This window comes from Lepisma saccharinum, chromosome 17 (genome assembly GCF_977018435.1).
Source record: "Lepisma saccharinum chromosome 17, izLepSacc3.1, whole genome shotgun sequence".
Classification (NCBI taxonomy): Eukaryota; Metazoa; Arthropoda; class Insecta; order Zygentoma; family Lepismatidae; genus Lepisma; species Lepisma saccharinum.
This window is the reverse complement of record NC_139245.1, coordinates 10,161,327-10,185,313: the sequence shown is the minus strand read 5'-3', so window position 1 is coordinate 10,185,313 and position 23,987 is coordinate 10,161,327. Positions and strand designations below refer to the sequence as shown.

Below are 23,987 nucleotides of genomic sequence, written 5' to 3'. Positions count from 1 at the left end.
ACCACTATGTGCCTCCATCTGGTGTCGAACCCGGGACCCATTGATTACAGGGCGACGACGCTACCACTGCGCTATCGGGGAGGCCACATATCAATTGTTTGTGGTCACCTAGAAATATACATATTAAAAAGGACTGGAAGGTGTGGGAATTGAAGCTGCTAAACCTTATACCAGAGAGGAAAATAATGCGTATCAACTCTTTGCTATATGAAAGGCGGAATAAATACCTACAAGCTCCGTCGTCTCTCAATTTAAAGATTAATCTCCGTAAGAAGTATCGCCGAACATGGTGGTATGCAGATCGAGCAAACGCTAGACGAAAGCCGCTTACTGAAGTTTTAAGAGCTTCACAATTGACGGAAGAAGCTTGCCCAAACTCCCTTCGCTGGTGCCTTAAGCTTTGTCATCTCACGGAAAACTGCTGTCAGGATGTAGAATGCAGACGGAGAGAAAATGAGAGTGATATACAGTGATGTGCCGTACACTATAAGTTTACGTCTACATGCGTTGTCTACACGTAATCTACGCGCAGATTACATTAGGTTGTAGTTTACATAGACTACGTAGACAATCTAAAGTGCATTAAAATTAATTTGCAAGGCTTTCATGAAAGGAAAATGACATTTTCAACTATATTGGTACCTAACGAACTGAAAAGAACCCTATTTACAACAAAATTTCTCTTCTCTTCTATCCTCAACTGTGGAAGAAGATAAATAGTATGAAAAAAAAACAACAGATGGCAGTCGTGAGGCAAAATTAGTCTTTCTCCCATAAAACACTAGAATATTTCGTACGTTAGGTTCTTTTCCTAGCTGAGAAATTGTTCGAATTTGGAAGGGAGAGTATGAAAAGTTCTTCTCGCACATCAGCAACTGAAAAGCAATATAATTTTGTTTTACTTCCACGGCGCCCTTTGCTGAGTTATCACCTTTCGCCATGTTGTTTACATAGATTACGTCATCTACGTGCATAAAATAGTCTACATGTAGAATGTAGACTATCGTTGTTTACGCGTAAGCGCACATCACTGGTGATATAGCAGATAAGTCTGCAGTCGCTTTAGACTACAACTTATTTTGTACGCCCTATCAAATCGAAACGTTAAAGGTAACAGTTTATGCAACGTAACATTAATGCACATAACCGTAATATCACGCTCAATTTTCTTTCATTTTACAAGAATCCAACTTATTACCATTTTAGCAGTAACTGGCGACGTCACGCTTCGCCAGTGGGTAGAAACATAGATATCTGGGATTGAAATTTAGCAGCGCCATCTCTTGGAAAACATTTGGTATAGAGGTGAAAGCAAAAGTGCGAGTGGCGCCTCTCAGCGGTGACTTGCAAAACTTCTTGCGGACAGTAATTCATAGCGAAGAAGCTTTGCTACTAGAGTTCAATATCTGCTTTTAGTACGTTTATTGGAACTTCTTGTTGGTATTACGTAAAAGCTCACCCCACATACCCCTTTTCAACAGCCATTTTCTATTCAGTTCCCCTTCTTATCACTTAAGTGAATATTCTAAATGCTTGGTTTAGTAGGATTCTAAGTGTGGTTTAGCTAATGTAGTGACCTTACACACACATGTTTAAATACATGAATTTGGCTAATGGTTTAGGCTGGACATTTTTTGTTGTTGATGTGGAAACCTGGAAAAGTCATGGAATATTGTTTTATGAAATTGTAGACACCATTTGAAATATGAGCCAATTTACAGAATTATGTGTTAATTAGAAAAAATATAGAGAATATTATCTTGTCATTAACGTTTGCACTCCTCGTTCAAGAAAGGGCCTTAAAAGTTATAGAGAAACTTTTTTCCCCAAGTTTTTGCGTGACATGTCACATATAATTCTTTGGAATTTTGGAAACTATTAAACTATTTATTCGTAGCAGTATAACATGAAAATATAACACAATTTTTTTAAAATTTACACTATGTAGCTGTTTTCACTTTGGTTATTCTGTTCGAATGCTAATAACAATACTCTTTCTGATTTTTTTGTAATCTGAAATGAAAGACTCCAATTCCCAGGGAGGGATAGACGGGCCCGTTCAACACCCCCCCCCCCCCGCCTTAGCTCTAATGATTTTTGGTCGTGTAGCTATGCACAATGCGTGATTATATTGGTAGTTGCATGGAATCTCGCGAAATGGCAAAGGTCCTTCGAAAATTATGTTTGTTGATGCATAACAAATATAAGTATGCATTTTGAAGATATTCCGAACTTAAAGCATATTTCTCTCTCTCTGAGAACACATTACGAACCACCTCTCAGATTGAATGAGTTGGTGTTTTAAGTCCACTTTATGCACAGTAAGACTAATCGGGACTGGACCTACAGTTTAAGGTGGGATCCGAACCACTATATGCCTCCGCCGGGTATCGAACCCGGGACCCCTTGATTAAAAGGCGACGACGCTACCACTGCGCCATCGGGGAGGCTGCATTAGGAACGAAAAGGCCATGTTTTGAACTACTACAATAACTATGAATTTCAAAACACAACTGTATAAAATGTAATAATAATAATAATAATATCAGTTAATAATGGAAAAAAAGTTGTGCTGGATAGCAAAGTCTCCCCATTTTACAAGGGTCGTTCAAGGTTGACCAAGACTTCCGTGCGTAAAATATTAATGAATCAATGTAGCGCTGCATTATTTCGGTAGGACAGACCATGATTCCTTGCGAGTAACCATGATCCTTTGCGACGCATTTGGCACATGCGCAGTAGTGTAAACAAAGATGGCGGCAAGTAGTGTATCTGTTGTTGTGGAACAGCTGTGTATAATGAAATTTCTCGTGAAGGAGAAGTTGAAACCTGCTGACATTTGGCGTAGACTTCAAGCACAGTATGGTGAACAAACACCGTCACGTGCAAGAGTGTACGAATGGTGTCAACAGTTCAGTGAAGGGCGGGAATTGGTAGCAAATGAACCGCATGGACATGTTCACCCTGCCGTCTGCCGGTAAGATTTCGGGAACTGTCTTCTGGGACATGAAAGGTGTTATCCATGTGGATTTTTTGGTAGAGGGCTAACACAATTAATGCCCAGTATTACTCAACACTGCTTCACGGTGCTGTACGTGAGGCCGTTTGGAAGAAAATACCTGGAATGTTGTCGAAACATGTCATTCTTCTCCATGACAATGCCAGGCCACACACGGCCCATTTGACTCAAAACAACTTGCACTGGGAGGTTTTACCACACAGTCCTTACAGCCCAGATTTAGCCCCCAGTGATTTCCACTTGTTTGGAGCTCTTAAAGAGCTTTTGGGCGGGACGCTCTTCCAGGCAGATGAGGAACTCAATAACGCCGTCCTGCAGTCGTTACGACCAGTGATGTGCGTCTACGCGTAAACAACGATAGTCTACATTCTACACGTAGACTATGTTATTCACGTAGATTACGTAATCTATGTAAACAACATGGCGAAAGGTGATAACTTAGCAAAGAGCGCCGTGGAATTAAAAGAAAAGTATACTGCGTATCAGTTGCTGATGTGTGTGGAGAACTGTTCATACTCTTGCTTTCAAATTCGAACAATTTCTCACCTAGGAAGACACCTAATATAGATAATATTCTAGTGCTTTATGGGGAAAAGACCACTCTTGCCTCACGACTGCCATCTCTTGTTGTTTTTTGCATACTATTTATCTTCTTCCATAGTTGATAATAGAAGAGAAGATAAATTTTGTTGTAAATAGGGTTCTTTTCATTTCGTTAGGGACCAATATAGTTGAAAATGTCACTTTCATTTCATGAAACCCTTGCAAATTAATTTTAATTCACTTTAGATTGTCTACGTAATCTATGTAAACTACAACCCAATGTAATCTACGCGTAGATTACGTGTATACAACGCATGTAGACGTAAACGTATACTCTACGGCACATCACTTGTTACGACACCAACCTACTTCTTTCTACGCCAAAGGCATCAAGGAACTTCCACAACGATGGCAACGGTGTCTGGATGTTCAGGGGGAATACTTTGAAAAACTGACATAGTTTGGTGCTTCTGTGTATGTATATTTCTTGTCTAGAAATAAAAGTGTTGGTCAAACTTGAACGACAATTGTACATGTAATAGATTTGGAATAAAAATTGTTTATTAATAGTTTCCAATACTTGATTTTGCAATATAACAATTACAACCGTGGTATTTCTACACTAATCAGGTTTTATCAATGGCTTTACTTCCACCCAATTTTATTTTGCGATGCCTATAATTAGAGCATAAATCGTTGACGCAAGTCATTTCGGAAAATTAAGCAGACAAGCAAGCGAGTCAGAACCTATGCTACGCCAAAGGAACGGGCAATTATTGGAGAGTATCCTGTGACACACAAACCCAGCGTGGACTAATCGAACCTTTTTTAACTGCAACCGTTACAGATTCAAAAGGTATTCCGGTACGAATGCTTCCTAACTTCAGCATCAAACGCGGACTTGCTAATGACCCTGTTCCATTATTCAGCCTCCTACGTGGGTAAAGGGAGGCAGCCTGTGACGTCACCAAAAAAATGCTCCAATGGTCTGCTTTATTGGATATCGAACGTTGGGAGTAGAAGAAAAACATACGCTGAAGCTAAAAAACAGACAAGAAGACTGCAATTTGTTTTTTACAACCCTCTTTTTAGCATTATAACGATTAAAAAATCACCGGAATGGCAGTACTCTTTTATTGGTTCTCATGCAGTAATAATTAAGACATCCGCAGTGGGGTAAAGGGGATCATAGCCCCCATGAAAATTGAATGTTAGTATACAATTATATACGAAGGTTACGTCCAAAGTCATGGCAGATCCGTCCAAGATTGAGGACCAACGCCCCCTGCCCCCTGTGGTTGCGCCACTGATCTCTATCACAATATGCCAACGAAAATGAAGAATAGTTGTGACCAGTGATGTGCGTCTACGCGTAAACAGCGATAGTCTACATTCTACACGTAGACTATTTTATACACGTAGATGACGTAATCTATGTAAACAACATGGCGAAAGGTGATAACTTAGCAAAGGGCGCCGTGGAATTAAAAGAAAATTATACTGCGTATTAGTTGCTGATGTGTGAGAAGAACTTTTCATACTCTTTCTTCCAAATTCGAACAATTTCTCACCTAGGAAGAAACCTAAGATAGGAAAAATTCTAGTGTTTTTTTGGGAAAAGGGCTACTCTTGCCTCATGACTGCCATCTATTGTTGTTTTTTAAATACTATTTATCTTCTTCCATAGTTGAAAATAGAAGAGAAGAGAAATTTGTTGTAAATGGGCTTCTTTTCATTTCGTTAGGAACCAATATAGTTGAAAATGTCACTTTCATTTCATGAAACCCTTGAAAATTAATTTTAATGCACTTTAGATTGTCTACGTAGTCTATGTAAACTACAACCCAATGTAATCTACGCGTAGATTACGTGTAGATAACGCATGTAGACGTAAACGTATAGTTTACGGCACATCACTGGTTGTGACTTGCTTCATTTTTGCTTAATTTTATCTCACCAACCACATGTTTGGAAATTTTAAAGGAACATTGGCGGCCATTAAGTCCCAAAACGGGGGGGGGGGGGAGCAAAGTGCCATTACTAGCGGACAAAGACAGTATATTTCTCTTTGTAGATAAGATTTAGCATAGTGCGGGGGCAAAAGTGGTTAAAACTGGGGGGCAACTGCCCCCTCGCATCCCCTAACCGCCACCACTGTAAAGGAACATAACTTGTTCAAGGCAGGCTAATGGCAGATATTATCGTACACTCCAAGCAAGTTGCCATTCATACTCAAGTTAGTCTTATCTTCTTCCTATGTAGTGAAATGCAAAGGAAAAATCCTTCACTTTAAAAACACATTTTTTGACCTTTATAATACAACCAACAGAGGTACCAAAATTCAGTTATTGATGAAATGATAAATACGTATTACAGATGACAACTGCTGAGTGCCGACTTCCGTGACGGAGTGGTTAGCACAGCGCGCTACAACACCAGGAGTCGTGGATTCGAATCTCGGCCTGGGTGTTCTCTGTGAATGTCTCTTCATTATTTCATCACATCATCACTCATCCTCAAAATATAATTACGATTCCTTTGAAATATTGATTTTGATAATTGTACCTAACAAGTATTTTTCAATAATTCTGAACCATTTTAAGTGACTTGGAACCTACTTCAGGATTTTTTTAGTCCAATTTAATATTTTAGAACCTATTTTAGTCTAATTTAATATTTTTAGCGCCTATTTTAGAATTTGTAGTTTAATTTAATATTTTTAGAGACTATTTTAGAATTTTTAGTCTAATTTATTACTTTTAGAACATATTTGAGAATTATTTTGTCTAATTTAATATTTTAGAACCTATTTTAGGATTTTTAGAACCTAAAAATTCAAGGTCTAATTATAAACAAGCCCACAACAGATGTCGCCGTGTGTATCATTAATGCACACGCAGGTCGCTGGCTTACAAATACATTACTATTTATTTAGTTAACAACAACAAATAGTTAAAAATGTGGTTAAGTATATTTTTTGATATAAGTTGAGTGCCTACTGTTAGTTTAACAAATCAGGTGTAATACAGGCAATTCGCAATGATGAAATTTTAAGACACTAAATGATAGGCACGACAAGGGGTAACCTTTCTTGAAGGAATCCTTCTTCCAATAAGGTATATACTGCGGTCTGGACTTCACATAGACTAACAGTCACTAAAACTAGTTTCTAAGAGCTCTAAACTTGACTTAACATGTGGTTATGTTAGGAGGGCAAGGTTTAGAGCTTTTAGCAATTAGTTTTAGTGACTTAGGAGCTGGATGAGTCCCACAGCAGACTCTGGACTCCTCTGTGGGATTTTCGATGTGTGCTTGTGATTGAACTTTCATCTTTATCACATTTCATCCTCATCTTTTTGATGAGATAAATGTAGCCGAAAAACGAAGTAAAAGAAATTAACTCTATCAATGGATAGACACGGCAAATCTAAAGTTTTAAAATTTAATTGGGGGGAAAATGTCACAATATTGGTGGCGACAAAAATGGAAAAACATCCTTATAGCACACAACAATAAAAGCCGACGTACAATTATCTACATCTGCATTTCAATGCGTTCGACCTGTTCTAAGACGCTGTTACCATTAGTCAAACACTGAACACGCATTCTTTTCACATTACAAGCGGTTTCAGCCAAGAACATTATCACGTGTTCCACCGTTTCGTGTCCGAATATGGAAACATCAATCATACATTATCTCCGAACAGCAGAAAGTCGATACCTTTCGTAAGTCGGTCTAGACAAAAGAAAGGCAAGGAGTAAGAAAAATGAGCGCGTGGGGGTTCCACATAATCACCTTCCGATGTCGTGTACAGCGGGGCAATGCTTGTTCTGAAAATTCCGAGCGTTTCGACACAGGTTCCATGTTTGACACGCAAGCGCCGCCCATCACATGGCGTCACAAAATGGAAAAGAACAAGGAAGGTTTGAAAATACTTTGGAGGAACCTAACCTAGCCAAAACGGAGTGGTGTTGCTAGGACGACCGGGACATCCATGCTCTTTGGCACCTAATTCCCGTTGTTTCGTGGTGTTATTATTTCACTCGAACTGAAAGTCTACTCCAGATTGGTTTATGTGAGCACAAAGTGCTACCAAGAAAAAATCGGCGAGTCTTGTTAGGTGATACAGGTAGTCTCGTCTTGAGTGTGTCGAATGCAGATGGTACTGTAACTCGATTGGATTGGATTGGATTGATTTGTTGTTTTAAGTCCACTTTATGCACAGTAAGGCTAATCGGGACTGGACCTACAGTTTAAAGTGGGATCCGAACCACTATGTGCCTCCACCGGGAATCGAACCCGGGACCCCTTGATTGCAAGGCGACGACGCTACCACTGCGCCATCGGGGAGGCCGGTACTGTAACTGAAACAGTCATTGTATGTAGATGATACAGTAACTTGAATGGTTCACCCATGGAGATGATACAGTAACTTGAACAGTTGTCATATGTAGATGATACAGTAACTTGAACAGTTATCGTACGCAGATCATATGATAACTTGAATAGTTGTTGGTTGATTTGGTTCGGTTTGAGTTGGTGTTTTAAGTCCACTTTATGCACAGTAAGGCTAATCGGGACTGGACCTACGGTTTAAAGTGGGATCCAAACCACTGTGCCATGTGCCTCCACCGGGTATCGAAACCGGGACCCCTTGATCACAAGGCGACGACACTACGACTGCGCCATCGGGGAGGCAGTTATTGGTTGAAGATGCTACAGTAACTTAAGCAGTTGCCGTATGCAGATGATACAGTAACTTGAACAGTTGCCGTATGCAGATGATACATTAACTTGAATGGTTTTCGCATGGAGATGATACAGTAACTTGAACAGTTGTCTTATGTAGATGATACAGTAACTTGAACAGTTGTCGTACGCAGATGATATGGTAACTTGAATAGTTGTTGCTTGCAGATGCTATAGTAACTTAAGCAGTTGTCGTATAAAGATGAAAACTGTTCTCGCATTAAGATGGTACAGTAACTTGAACAGTTGTCGTATGCAGATGATACAGTAACTTGAACAGTTCTCCTATGCAGATGATAGAGTAAGTTAAACAGTTCTCGTATGGAGATGATGTAGTAACTTACACACTACCTTACCTGGATGTTGCACTGTCCTTTTGCGAACAAGCACGTCGTCTGAAGGAATGCATGTAAACAGGTGAATCTGCTTCAAGTTATGCAAATGTGTCTGTGACAAGTCTTCACGCTACGTTTTCAGCAAGTTCCTTCAGATACCGTCCTGCTGCTCAGCCTCATTCATTCAGCAAACCATGAAACTTTTAACTCAGACCAACTCTTTTTTTGAGATGGTCAGGCATGTCCGACGGTGGACCATTCAAGGCTGCATCTAAGATCCGGACCTTCCATTGGTTGATCAATTTACACTTGCTTGTCCTTTGTACATTTTAAATATCATTTCGGCGCCATTGCTCTTGCGTCTGTAGTTTTCGAGGTCTTTCATCTGCCTCTGCAAAGACTGTTGCATAAAAGAAAACATACCGTCCCCAGCAGTAGACGAGGGTGTTTAAATATTTCACAACGACCTCCAAGGTGAAATTTTTCTTCTTTGGCGGCGATCTTTGTGATCGAACCAATGACAAAGAGAACTTTTTCATCTTCCTTCCCGCCTCTTGTTCATCAGTAAAGACATGTTAAGCACTTGCCTGCATTGTAGTCCAACCGACCATTTAGAAAATCAATGATCACAATTATTGTCGTACATTCGGAATCAAGAATGTTATAAAAAATACTCGGTACTACTTTACTATAGGAGTGACACCTATAAATCATTTATTTCGCACTTTTTTACATTGCTAATGTACTATTCTGCATTGCGGAACATTTCTTTAGGTGAAATAATGAATTTCTAACGAAAATAATGTCTATTTCTTACATTTACGAGTACTTACTGTTACTTGTTATTTCGATTCTGTAACACACATTATGTCGATAGAGAGCGTACTGGTTCATCGCATGTTGTGAGAGTGTTTTGTCGATTTATGCAGTGTTGCAACCTTGTTCACCGAAAATACCTACTTTCGTGCCGGATTTGAAATTATGCTAATACCTCGCAAACCATTGACGTTAGCCTCACAAACCACTGACGTTAGCCCCAAAAACCATTGACGTTAGCCCCACAAACCATTGACGTTAGCCCCACAAACCATTCACGTTATCCCCAAAAACCATTCACGTTAGCCCCACAAACCATTTTCCGTAAGGTCAGGTTAGGTTAAGTTAGGCAAGCGTAGTTAAAAAATAATAATAATAATCGACACGTCATGTTATAGTGAAAACACGGCGAGTTTGAAACACTGACTACTGGGTTACGTCATCTAACACACGGAACATTGTGCTGTCGTGCAGATAGCAAATGCCGGCAGCAGAAACAGCGAGATTTTTGCAGAAAACAACATGTATTCGCATTAAAATGGATCAAAACTACATTCACGAAGTTTCACAACGCTACAGAAAATGATTTTCGTAAGTGCTTTCTCCTGTAAAAAGTAAGAAATCCGTCACCCCCATAGTAAAGTGTTACCAAATACTTTATTCGTGATCGAACTTCACGTGAGGAATCAAATTTCAAACGGGAAATTGATGGCTTATTATCTCTGACCACTCGAGGAAATTTGTAGAATTGATCATAGAAATAAAAGCCATGTGAGTCAAAGACCTTAACCCTTGATTACCTAAAATCAAGAACAACATCGAATGTAGTGTTTGAACTACAGGGTGTTTAACTCGCTCTCGGACCCTTATTTTCGTTTATAAAAATCAAACTATTTGTAATAATGGAATGATATTTGCTACGGACACACCTTGGTGTCTGACAAGCATGGTGACGTCATTAGAGATGGCGCTATAGGCTCTCAAGTCCTTGAGTGTGCATGCGCGTGCATCTGAGCGATTCTGCCCTTAAATGCCAATCGTACGGACGTGTGCTTTCAGTCTGAGTTCTTGACCCTGATGTTGTGGCCTTGGGATACTGAGAATCCTTACACTGTGTACGAAATACCACTTCACGATGAAAAAAATTAAGGATGGCGCCACTTGCCACACTTCAAATGCCAGCATGCAAGAAATTGTGTCCTTCTTCTTGAAGATCGTGTCGAGAATTCAGAAAAGCGAAGTAAAATCAAATCAAATAAAATGCTGAGAATTCTTGTAACCTAACACCAGTATAGTTAACATAGTCTTTTAAGTCTTGTAATGCGATTCGCTACCAATCAACATCAACAATCGAATTGTGTTTAATGCTTCGATATCTCTGAAACCATTCGACCTAGACATACTATATTTGGTGAGTCGAAAGAACTATCGATTTTCTCAGCGATGTCAGTTTTCTCAATCCGAAAGAAGATTGCTACTCTTGACACATTCGCAGAGGGAATACTGCGTTAACCACCCTATGAATATTTGTAACCTTCGATATCTCAGAACTACTTTAAGCTACAAACATGAGGTTTGGTGTACCAAAAGGTACATAAAGTGCCAAATTAATTCCGAAAAGATAACTCTTTTGGTCGGTTCGTTTGATGGTTCGTGTCAACAATCGAACCGTTCGATAATATCTTTGATATGAACATGTACATTCGTGAACTGAAAATATACGAAGTTTTACTAACTAAGTCTCTAGACTTCTTGAACTCGAAGGTTCATGGCTGCAGCAACACAGGCCTTCCGTCTGTCCCTATCCTGAGCAAGATCCCTTCCAATTTCTTTTAGGTCCATCTCAACATTATCCCTCCATCTTCGTCTTGGTCTTCCTACAGGTCTCTTACCAACAGGTTTCCCAACAAGAAACCTATAAACTCTTTTCTCCTTTCCCATTCGTGCCACATGGCCTGCCCACCTAAGTCTTCTTGATTTAATTATTCTAATAATATCTGGACATGAATACAAATTATGTAGTTCTAAATTATGTAACCTTCTCCACTCACCTGTCTCCTCATCCCTTTTAGGTCCAAATATTTTCCTAAGGATCTTATTTTCAAATACTCTCAATTTATGTTCCTTTCTAAATGTAAGGGACGAAGTTTCGCATCCATATAATAATACAGGCAAAATTACTGTTTTGTATATTTTAACTTTTAGTTTCTTAGATAATAAACGAGAAGACAAAAGTTTATGAAGAGAAAAGTAACATGCATTTCCTGAATTAAGTATGTTTTTTTCTTTTTATTTTCTTTACAAGTCTTGGTATAGGTATTTATTATTTCGACTTGTCCGTCCGTCTGCCAATGGGAGTAGAAAACTGACAAATCGCATTACAGTGACCAATACGTTACTGTAGAATTTACGGCTGAAGCGATACCCACCGGAACAGATAACGATCTTGAAAATTGTAACAATTGAAAGTTTTTATTAAATAATTACTGCCGTCAATGCAGGTAAAACCTCCAAGTGTATAACCCATTGCTCGACTGGTAGGGCCTTGGACTATCACTCGACTCCCGGTCTCCTCCCACGTCGAACATCCAGCCGTTATCTATCTTCCATATATATATATAACAATGGATGTATGTGTGTATGTTTGTTCCGGAATAACTCCCGAACGCCTGGAGCAATTTCAACCAAACTTGGTACACGTATCACTTGCAATCTGGAAATAAATACTGTGGGGGTAAGACACCCCTAGGGGTGGGGTGGGAAGGCGTGACATGTAAAAATAATCGAGAACCACCAATATCAAATTCCGCACAAACAGACATCCGTGACTCTATGCAATCCGCACAACGATAGTGTTTCTCGGGTTGTCTAACATTCAGGCTGTGTTGCGAATGGAATCCATAGTTCTCGTGACACTCCCAATGCGGTTCAATTCAAAGTTCATCACCTATCGGCATGGAAGCTGAGAGGGGGTGAAAAATAAAATGCCACAAATGACCTAGATTAGTTACATTTTACACTATAGTTAGAATTCATTGTTTTCCTGTTTAATACAAGATTGGGATAAATAAATGCCCGGGCAACGCCGGATAATCAGGTAGTAGGAGATATCCGAGACCGGGTTACGCTACTCACTCGTAGCTCCCCAATTTCCTCACGATGGTGGGTTGCCACCGGTTCTATACACAGGCTGAAAACCCAGGCGGACTCGAACCCATGCCGTCCCGCAGTAGGAGTCCAAAGAAGAGCGCCTTAGACTGCACGGCCACGGAGGAGGATCCGTGTTTCTTCAACGACCTTATAATAAAAGTAAAGTAAAGTGCTCCCCTGTGCTTTGCACCACGCCATGAAGGCGTATAGGGGGTGTGGTGTTAGCCCCCACCCCACTTTCTTAATCACGGCCAAAGGTGGGGGTGATGTGATCAGCAACACGCCATTGGCCGCCTTTACCCCAAGAGTTTCCTCCTGGTACCTACGTACGCTGTGTGGGTGCCGGAGACGCTTGAGCAGGTGGAAAGTATCCCGGTTCTCCCCCGCCGGGGATCGAACCCGGGTATCTCGCATGGTAGTCAGACGCCATAAGGATTTTTTTTTATTAAAGGAATACACCTAAGCGGCAGTATCCCCCGTTTTTAACTTTATTCTCAATTTTTACATTTCTCGGTTTTTCTGTTATTCTCATTAGGACAAACACAAATATCCATGTCTTACCTGGGATTCCTACCCGGGACCCCTGGCTGAGGTACCGCGGCATTCAACGGCCCTATAACAAATTACATTAATTACTGTGACTGAAATTAAATTATGTGTGCAATATATAACTTTTAGATGCACATTCATGACGCCAGGGGTCCCGGGTTTGAATCTCGTGGGCAAGGGTGCTCTTTGTGAATGTCCCTTCATCAGTCTCGCCACATCATTACTCATCCTCATCTTCGCGATTAGCCAAAAGTGGCGAAGAAAAGCAAACTAAATCAATCAACCCAGAGATTCGTCTTGACACAAGCGCCGCTTCATACAACGTGGCAGAGTTAGTTATACTTCTAGAATTACGAAAGAGTATCTCCAAATCCATGGGAAGGACGATGCCACAGGGGCAAGCTCCGTTAAGCGAACAACCAAGGGTACAGGAACGTGATAAAATATTCACAGTTTTCCCAGACTCCCCTATCTCGGCCTGTTTAACCTGTTGAATAATTGAGGAAGGTTCCACGCTGAAGCACAGTTGAATAGAGGATGGTTTCAATTCGTTTCGTCCTCTTCTTGTTCATTTAGCTCCGTGTGCGCATTTCCAGTTTCGGTCTTTGATCGTCTACGATGTTGAACCGTTTCCGAAAAGGCCACGTGTGAAGGCTTTCAGCGCCTCTCGTTCCGGGCAGAGTCAAAGAATTCTCGGAACAACTCCAGCCGAGTCTGGCTAGCGAGCCTACCAAGAGCCTAGGGCGGGAGTAAGAGGGATAACTACACGTGCTTGTATGAGATGACGTCAGCTGCTGGCTTACTGATTGGTGACTTCGGGAGTTAAGACTCGCTTTCGAGCTACAAATGCATTACAGCCAGAATGTTATGGAGATACGTAATGTCACTCTATCGACGTTGTAAAGGGATGGTACTGTTCCACACAAATACTCCAAAATGGGGGGGGGGGGGCACATGGGTGTCGTAAGAAATATTTTGTACGTGGGTCAAGCAATTGATAAAATGTTAATAGTAGAAACAAAAACAACAATATTAATTATTATAATTATGATTATGATGACTATAAAATAATAACCATTTTCAAATAATAAAATTAAACAAATTTATATTTATATATTTTTTACATTTCTCACACTTAGTGTACCGAAATTCATAGTTATTCTAATTTGTTATTAACTTATGCACACATTGTTAAAAAAAAGTTATAAAAATTAGGAGGAAATTTTATCCACAGCGCTGTACCGTCTCATACAAAACTAGCCCATACTTTTTTTAAATTTTGAAAACTAAAACCATTTATTCTTTGGTATAAATGGTAGAACATGAAAAAAAATAAGCGGGTTCCTATTTTACACTCAAGTTATTCGAATTTCCACATGATTTACTTCGTAATTCTGTTCGAGCTAACTTAACTTTAACCCATTGCACTTCACAGAAAACGAAATTTCATCCTTCCATTTCCGTGATAGGACTAGGGATGGACGATATCGGAAATTTGATATCGCAATATATCAAGAAAATATAGTCATAGACGATACCGTAAGATATTTTTTCCGTATCGTGATATCGGACGATAAATATCGCTGACACGATATATATTGCTCAAATGTCGTGACGATATATCCCCAACATGATATATATCGCCAAATATCGTGACGATATATCGCCTACACAATATATACATCAGCAAATATCGTTAAGATATATCGCCGAAACGATATATATCGCCAAAATATCGTTACGATATATCGTCTAGTTGATATCGCCTGGACGAATCGCGATATATCATCTGGACACGATGAACAACCGCTTCACGAGGAACCGCACTAGCAATAACCTATCAGTACTAGCAACTAGATCAGAGATGTTGATCTAGTGTTCCCTTAACGGTTGAGTTCGCAGGGGTGCAGTGTTGCCAATCTCATTACTACGGGATGGATTTATATATAAATACATATTTATGTGTAAAGCTGAAATCAGTTATATTTTGTATTATCTTGGCATGTAGGGTCGAAAAATTCAGTTTTCATTTTCTATATTTTCTATATATACTAGCTGATTGTCCGGCATTGTCCGGGTATTTATTTATTCCAATCTTCTATTCATGGGCGTAGCTAGAACTTCATATTTGGGTGTGCACAAAAAAAATGAGGTCTTGTACCTTTTTAATAGCATATTTTGCAACACAACCACTTGGCTCTTTAATTGCACTGATGTAAAGTAATATAAATTCACTAAATGGCTGTGTTGAAAATTTCTGAATATATGTAGTAGAAAAAAATCAAATTGCATAGAAATTACACACACAAAAAATGTTCATAAATGTTACAAACAAATACATCAAAATACACGTCATCTATAACAAGAGACGTCTGTCAAAAGGTACAATGTTCTTAAACTCATCAATAACTTCATTTACATCAATAGACGAAGCTTTTTCCTGTTCCACAAATAGCAAGAGCAGGGCTTCCAATCTATCCTGCTTCTGAGTTGCTCTTAATTTAGTTTTAACTTGGGTAAGCTTGGAGAAAGCTCTCTCACACGTGCAGCTTGTGACAGGTATAGAAGAAAGGCGCTGCAGTACAGAGTAGAATGCAGTAAATATCTTCTTTCTCCAATTACATCAAAAAATCGAAAATTTATAGACACCCGTTTCATCAGCGATAATGCACACGTTTGCACCAAGTAATGACATTTTCAACTTCTTACAAACTGCCGCTTATTTTCTCTCTCATTGAAATATCTATCTTTAATTATCTTTGATAAAGGAGCCCATTAGGGTGTGCCTAGACACACCCGGCGCACCCCGTATGCTTCTATTAGACAGGAACATAATAAATTCTAACTATAGTGTAAAATGAACTTGGAGTTGAACGGCATTGGGTGTGGCACTATTCATCTTAGCGGCCCCGAAAGCTATGAATTCCACACTAATATCGGTCGTTTTCGATTATTTTTACATGTCACCTCCTTCCACCACCCACCCCTAGGAGTACCAGGGGTGCCTTTTGGTTGAACATCATTGGGAGTATCACTATTCATCTTAGCGACCCCGGAAACTATGGATTCCACAATAATATCGGTCGTTTTCGATTATTTTTACATATCACTCCCTTTCCACCTCCTCCCCTAGGGGTTCCAGGGGTGTCTTGGAGTTGAACGGCATTGGGAGTGTCACCATTCATCTTCTCTTCAAGACAGTCACGACAGGAGCGCCAGAAGCAACGATTTTGAAGCACACGTACGGGATTCGCTTCTGGTTTATCTTCAAGACAGTCATGGTAATAGCTACAGTGCCGAGATTGTATTTTATGTAACTCGTATAGTGTATTATAAAGTTATTTTTTAAACTTTAAGTCCATATTTAACTCCATATTTTGGTGAACACATATTAGGATATGTTTTCTACATACAATTCCGTTCCCTTCTCATGACTTTATTGACAGACTGTATCAAAAGGTTGTGCCCCTCGCGAAGAAAAATCCTGGATACTCCCGTGATGATATGAAATGGTAAAGACTAGGGGCGTTTACAAATGATTTAGACTATTGACACGTACCATGTCGTGGATGGTCCGAGCTCCCAGGTTAGGCTTCAGCTCTTTCCACATATTCTCCCTGAAGAGCGATGCAACGGTGCCACCTCTCCGGCAGCTTTCGTATGGTCGCACGGTACCAATCTCTTGGAGTGTCACGTACCCAGTCTCTGACAACTGCTTGGAGGGTATTATTGTCCGGAAACCTGACACCTCGTAGAGGCTTCTTAATTTCATTGAAGAGAATGTAGTTGCTCACTGCGAGGTCTGGTGAGTTGGAAGGATGTGCCAACACAGTGAACCGCAGTTATCTCGGCTTATCCTCAGTGCGGTGGCTGGTATGCGGACGAGCACTGTCATGAAGCAACAGGAAGTTCTTGGTCCACTTTCCCTTGCGATACTGCTGTATTCGGCGACGTAACTTCTGCAGAGAAGCACAATACACATCGCTGTTGATGGTTATGTTCGGCGGGAGCAGATCCACCATGAGGATGACATGTTCGTCCCAGAAGAGCGTTGCCATTTGCTTTCCACAGGGTCGAGTGAACCGGAACTTCTTGGGTACAGGACTGCCCTTGTGCTTCCAATGCATGGGCTGCTGCTTCATTTCCGGTTCGTAATGATGAAACCAAGATTCATCACGCGGCACTGTCACCACTGCTGTAAATGGTTGCCTGGCCAGTTCCCTTCTTTCCACAGGAATCTCTGCCAGTGATAATCGCACTCCATGACCTGTCAGTGACGCCACACAGGTTGCCCGTAAAATGGCGCGACAGTCACGCTACTGCTGACATCTACCAGCCTCCCGCATCATTATTCACTCCCAGGGGCGCCGACTTGTCAAAATTATTGCGGGGGCTCTGATCACTGATCACTCTCTCCATTTTAAGTTTTGGCCTCAGTGTTCGGAATCTCATAAAAGCCCATGAATTCCTCAAAAATATCAAAATGTTTATTCACAGTTCGAATGCAGAATAGTAAATGTCCACGGATGGATATGTCACAAGTTTCGTCAACCATAATAGCAAAATATTCCCGACTTTTAATATCTGCTACCACGGAGCGCAAAACAGATCTCCCTAATATATCAATGATCTCGTTCTGAATGTCATGTGAGAGCCATTTGTAGCCCGAACGTCCCATCCACTCTCCTAGTTCATGCACATCGTCTTTTGAAACTCCTTTTAGTAAATTTTTTAACAATACTCATAATTACATACTTAGTATATAGTAATAAGTCATGTGTTTTGCTGTCTCTGGTCATAACCCCCCCCCCCCAAAGTTGATGGTTTAGCGGTCTCAACCCCCAAAGTTGATGGTCTAGAACATTTCAAATGTGTACTTAAAGTTAAGTTCATGTGGCACAATGCAGAGTAAACTTTACAAGAGAAGCAAAATAATACATTAGATCCTCTAAAGCAAAATTATTTGGGGGGCTTTGCCCCCACATCGTTAACATTGGGTGGGCCCGAGCACCCCCAAGCACCATGGAGTCGGCGCCTATGTTCACTCCTCAAGGTCGACTCTTTGAGACTACTCTATTGTCGCCGATTTGCCTATTCCCGGGTTCGAATGCAATGCCAGCCCAAGTCTAAATCATTTGTAAACGCCCTCGTAGATCATTCAGATCATACAGAACAATGCCTGACAACAATAGATGAGACAAAACAAAGAAACAAACAAACAAACAAAGCATGAACTCACCATGAGCAGCTACAGCAGCAACACCAGCAGAGGCAGCAAGATGGCTTTGTGGACCTCGGAGGGGGCGCTGCCGGAGCCTCGGGCCCCGTTGTTGCTGCCTTATTGTTGTGGTGTGCAGGAGAGGTGTGGGAGCCCAGATGGCCCCCTGAAGAGTTGGAGGAGGTGCTGCCACCTCGAAGCCTGCACCCCCTCTCAGTTGTGTTGGACATCTGGAAGGAGACAAAGAATAAAATTAGGTATTCTCAAAGGCAATGCAAATTTAGTAGGTTACTGTGTTAACGCTATGCTTGTCATGGATGTGTAAATCCCTCCTAGTTGTCCATTACTTGTGTTATAACGAATATTGGTACTATATAATGGCTAGTATATTATCTAATGCTTATTATAGTTTCACTTATCTTACAGTAAATAATTAATATACAGGGTGTCTCCAAAGTACTAGCCCAACTGGCACAGGTGAAAGTACACGATAATAGAAGCAAAAAAGTCTCAGTAAACATGGGTCTGCAAACGACCCGTTTCCGAGATAGTCGCGAATGGGTAAGTACAAGTCGTACCACCTCTCGGAAATGTTCTGTTTGATTGCAACGCCACCTCTCGGAAATGTTCTGTTTTGTAAACAAAGAGCAAACCTCGGACCGCGGAAGGAGTAAAGCACTCGGTGTTTACAAAATGCAATCAATGACGGCTTGTAACCAAACATTCGCAAACATTATTAGCATTATTCTATTATCTTGTTCATTCACATGTGTCAGTTTGCGCTATTACTTATAAGGCACCCTGTATATGTTCATAAATATTATATTAATGTCTTCAACGAAATTTTCCAATGTGGCCGCCTTTATATCTAGAAGTACAGGGAGGTTATTTCAGTCGTTTACCGCCAGCATGTCGGCCGTTCGGCGGTCTCTTCATGCAACAGGTCCCGGGCAAATTGCGTTCAGGAAGTCCGTAACAGAAACCGCTTGTTTTGTAATGTTTCCACTTTTCACAATTACAGTTACAATTACAATTGAAATAAGCACGTACCTTGTCGCAAGGATGTTGGAAAAGGTGTCCTCCCAAATACAAATATTTCTGACATATAATCTTAGATTAGACATCGCTACTTTATCGTCAGTTGACAGAAATGGATGACAGCATCCCGGCGCATAAAGCAAACCGAAAGCGTAAAATGATATTTAAAAGTAATAATAATGATGATCACTAACCTCCTGTGTTATAAGAGATGTTGAAAATGACCTCCTTCAACAGCAATACAACACGTTTCTTAGGTTCAAGAGATCCTGTCTCTCGTAATTCCCTGACCACTTTTCTGCAAGAATTCGTTTTCACGTAATTATCGTACATAAAAACTCTCTGTTCAAGACTATATTTGTTTAACGGCATAAGTAATGAATGAATAACAATTAACACACAATAAAGCACTGGCCATGAGTAGCACATTACAAAAACACAGTATAAACAACACGCGTAATGATAAACGCAAACCATACAACGCAAACAGAAGTGAACATGAACGTACACTGACTACGTCTGGTAGCCGACAGTGTTGCTAACCATTTTTCGGCAATGTCCCTACAGACGTAGTCAAAATGTCCCTACAACTGACCAAATGTCCCTACGCCAAGTAAAGTGACTAAAAAAATAACACCTCATGAACATGAAAAACAGAAGATAAAATATACACATTTACTTACCAAATCTTTCTGCTCGGTGCTTCCACAATTAATGAAGGAGCGAATTTACAATACATGACCCCTCCCCGATTTTTGTAATATTTGGCATACTCACTAATGGCATAATCACGAATTTGAAGTTAAAATTTGGAGAAATTGCAAAATAAGTGAAATTGAGTGGTCCGCCATCGGCACGATTGCTCATTATTTACCGGAAGATTTTGTGTTTCCAATACTTAAAAAACGAAATATACATTCCTGATATTACTACGACCCCAAATTTTAACTGTTTGCCTATCCTAACCTAACCTAACCGTACCTGAACGGTTCGTGGGGCTATCCGTCAATGGTTTGTTGAGCCACCCGTGCATGTTTTTTTCGAGCCCAAATTTTAACTATGTTTGCCTTGCTTAACCTAAGTTAACCTAACCTTACCGAGAATGGTCAGTGTGTCTATTCCTGAATGGTTTTGCGGTAATTGTGATTACGAACCGATAAAAAAAATCTTATTTTCGTAGCACTTTAACGGCAAACGTTCATCATCGAAGACGCCATTTTCGTATCCTGCAATTTTATGATTTATGTACTGTTGCCAAATTTACCTGTAATCAAATCAGTTCTTCTACATCGTGATTGTCGCTGTCACATGTAAGCACGTTCTTTGGGCAATATACTGAAAACCATAAGTTTATTAATTAGCCCACATCCATCCTCCTTCACACTCCACCTAACAATCTGTACAACATTAACAACTTTTTTACTGTTCTCTTCCGCCATTCTTACGCAATCCATGCTCTCCAAGTATGAAATCAACAGTGTGGCAACGCTGTAGACAGCGTAACTAATTGTAATTTGTTCATATCCACAAATATGGCTATACTACTTGAATACGGAGAATCATTGCGAGAATTGAAAAGCTTGTTTTACAACTTCTACACGTTAATGAACAATTTTTTCACCTCACCCCAACATGTTAACTTGAAATAAATCATCACGACTAATTATTTCGTGAGTATAAGACGTAGCATAGAAATTACAGAAGGGTCCGGTATGATAAATTCTTGCCTTAATGAATAATAGGAGTGTGCGTGCGGGACAGAATTTTTTGGGTCGGGACGGTAATTTTTTTAAATCCCGACATTCGGGACTGAAAAATTTGCAATTTCCCGACCAAGTCGGAAAATTTTCGGGACGGGAAATGTTCGAAATTTCCCGAGGCACTGGAAATCTCGAGTTCTGCAAGTCATTTTCACTTTAAGTGATTGTTTTTGCATTTCTAGAATAAAAACTTACAATTTTCGATAAGTTCCAGAAACTTACAATGCAGAAAACGTCGAGAATTAACGACTTTTTAAAGTGACCATTCAGTATTTCCCGACTACTCGGGATCCCGAAAAGTCGGGAAGTCATTTCCCGAAGTCGGGATTGGGACGGGAAATTTTTTGTCCGATTATCATCCTGACTTTTCGGTATCCCGCACACCCCTAATGAATAACGTTGAGTCGTTTACTGTTGATTATGTTATTTCAAGTCATACATGCTGCTGCTGTGAAGAGATAGATGTTGGTTGGTGTATTTCCTGCAGTGTTTAACAATTTTGGTCCCATTTTATTTCCATTTTTTGTTTCTGTATCACTTAAACATTGAAAATTTTCTTTCCGTTTCCGCGTTAGAATGCGGCAATGTTAGCACTATTTTCGCGAGAGTGGAAATGTTTTAAAAAAAATAACTTGTCTTGAAAGTTTTTGGTAACCGATAACATGTTCCAAAATTCGGATGGAGATTTGTTAGTTAGTTCTTTTTTCTCCTCCTCGCTAAAGTATCCAGATAAACTAATTCATAAAATGTCATTTTCCAAGATTGAAAAAAGTACCTACGTTTTCCCTCATTTGGCAAAATCTGTCCCTACGCGGGCGAAATTTAGTGAAAAGTCCCTATGCGTAGGGACATGTCCCTATGGTTGGCATCATTGCCGACACGTGCAGTATGAGGCGCCCTCTCGCGGCTGCAACTCCCCCGATAAGCTGCCGGCGCTCTCGCGACAACTGAGGATAAAGTAGCGATGTCTAATATAAGATTAGATGTCAGAACTAAGGTGCCAGAAGTATTTGTATCTGAGAGGACACCTTTTCCAGCATCCTTGCTACAAGGTACGTGTTTATTTCAATTGTAATTGTAACTGTAATTGTGAAAAGTGGAAACATTACAAAACAAGCGGTTTCTGTTACGGACTTCCTGTAATGCAATTTACCGGGACCTGTTGCATGAAGAGTCCGCCGAACGGCCGTCACTCTGGCGGTAAACGACTGAAATAACCTCCTTGTATAAATAGCGACAAGTTTAAGCAATTTTTATACAACAGCTATAGTCTGATTCGCTTTTAAACGTTCTAAAGATTGGCGAAAGCTTCATATCAATCAGTTATTCATTTTTGAGTTAAATTTCTTATATTTATTCGTAGTTTCATGTTTTTGCCAGACGCCATTCTTTCCTCTCATTATTTCGAAAGCCATTCTTTATTTGTTTACACGTGTTCCCGTTTGCATTGTTGCCATCTCTTATCAAAATTCACTGTGTCTAGTGTTGCTCACGGGACGGGACAAACCTTTTGAAATTCGAGACGGGACGAGACGGAATGCTTGTCTCGTCTCGTTTTCGAGACGAGACACGAGACGAGACGGGACGGCTTTTGAAAAGTCTCGTCTCGTCTCGAATGTCTCGAAAAAATAAAAGCAAAATATTTAATCAGTTGCAAATACTTGTTTGCTTGGAATAAAGTATTTCAAGTAGAAACGTTGATAAGCGTGAATTAAGTCAAAAGAAGACTATTCTAGAGAGAGTAATGAATGAATTGAATACCTAAACTTATTTTCAATACTCTTTCGAAACACAGCAATACTACCCAATTTTTTTTCAATTTCTTCCAGATTAATAATTTTATGTTACGATGGCACTCCAGACACTAAAACAATTCTGAATAACATCAAGTAAAAGAGCAGGTAGAGAAGGTGGAAGGAGGGGCCAAAACATCGTGGAGTATCTGAGTCCGAGATTTATCTTATAAACATAGTCTCAGCTCTATAGGTTGGAAAGATAAATGGACCGACGGATAGGGATTATTATTATTATTTAATTTTTACATCAAAGGGTGTACAGAAGTGAATGTTATTAGGAAGTAGGAAAAACATTGTATAAGTATTTATTGCTCATCTCGTGTGCGAGCCATCGGCTGTGCGCACTACATCTATTCTTATTACATAACTATGATTCCCTACAGACTACACTATCCGTTACATTCCGTATAGATGTTAACATAGCAGTTCTGGTAAATTAACACTTATTCCTCTTCCTTATCCCGTCTCTTTACAGCACTTCTTTCCCCCTAAATGTTTCACCCCCACTTTTTCCAATAGTTCCATGCTCCTTTGCACTACAATTGATTCGAACACTCTCTCCAAGCTTATGTTGCGTAGCTTCTCCTCCTGCAGAACGCGCGCGTCCTGACATAAGAATAAATGCTCTGTCTCATCATCACCATTGCATAATGCGCATTGATATCTCCCTTCCTCAGTTTTTACTGTATTGTGTCTCCATCCCCTCAGCCTCATCAATGCCACCATCCTCACCTTCTTGGTGTACGCTACTTGTCCCCAATCCGACGGTCCCCTTCTTTGGAGTTCGAGCGATCTCTTAGTTTCACAGTCCGTCATTATTTCCTGCCTATCTATATCCTCTAATCTTTGTTTCACTAATTGCAATGTCCCCTGGTCGACATGTTCCCCCTCCCAGATCCATCCCAGTCCAATTTCGTATAGTTTGCCTCTGATCTCTTTCGCCCATGTTCCCATTTCCTCCCCTTGTACCCGTTGCATCAGCGCTTGCCCTTTTACCGAGTTCTCCCTTCTCG

At 40.2% G+C, this 23,987-nt stretch overlaps 1 protein-coding gene across 3 annotated transcripts in view; it reads right to left on the bottom strand.

Annotated features, from left to right (window-relative positions):
- The window catches only part of Dhit (regulator of G protein signaling double hit), a 358,490-nt gene that overhangs the window by 113,104 nt on the left and 221,399 nt on the right, over nt 1-23,987 (bottom strand). For all 3 annotated transcript variants that reach the window (XM_083138912.1, XM_083138914.1, XM_083138913.1), the window contains one exon: nt 18,402-18,610. In XM_083138912.1, the coding sequence (XP_082995038.1) occupies nt 18,402-18,610 (209 nt within the window). The remainder of the gene's footprint in view (nt 1-18,401; nt 18,611-23,987) is intronic.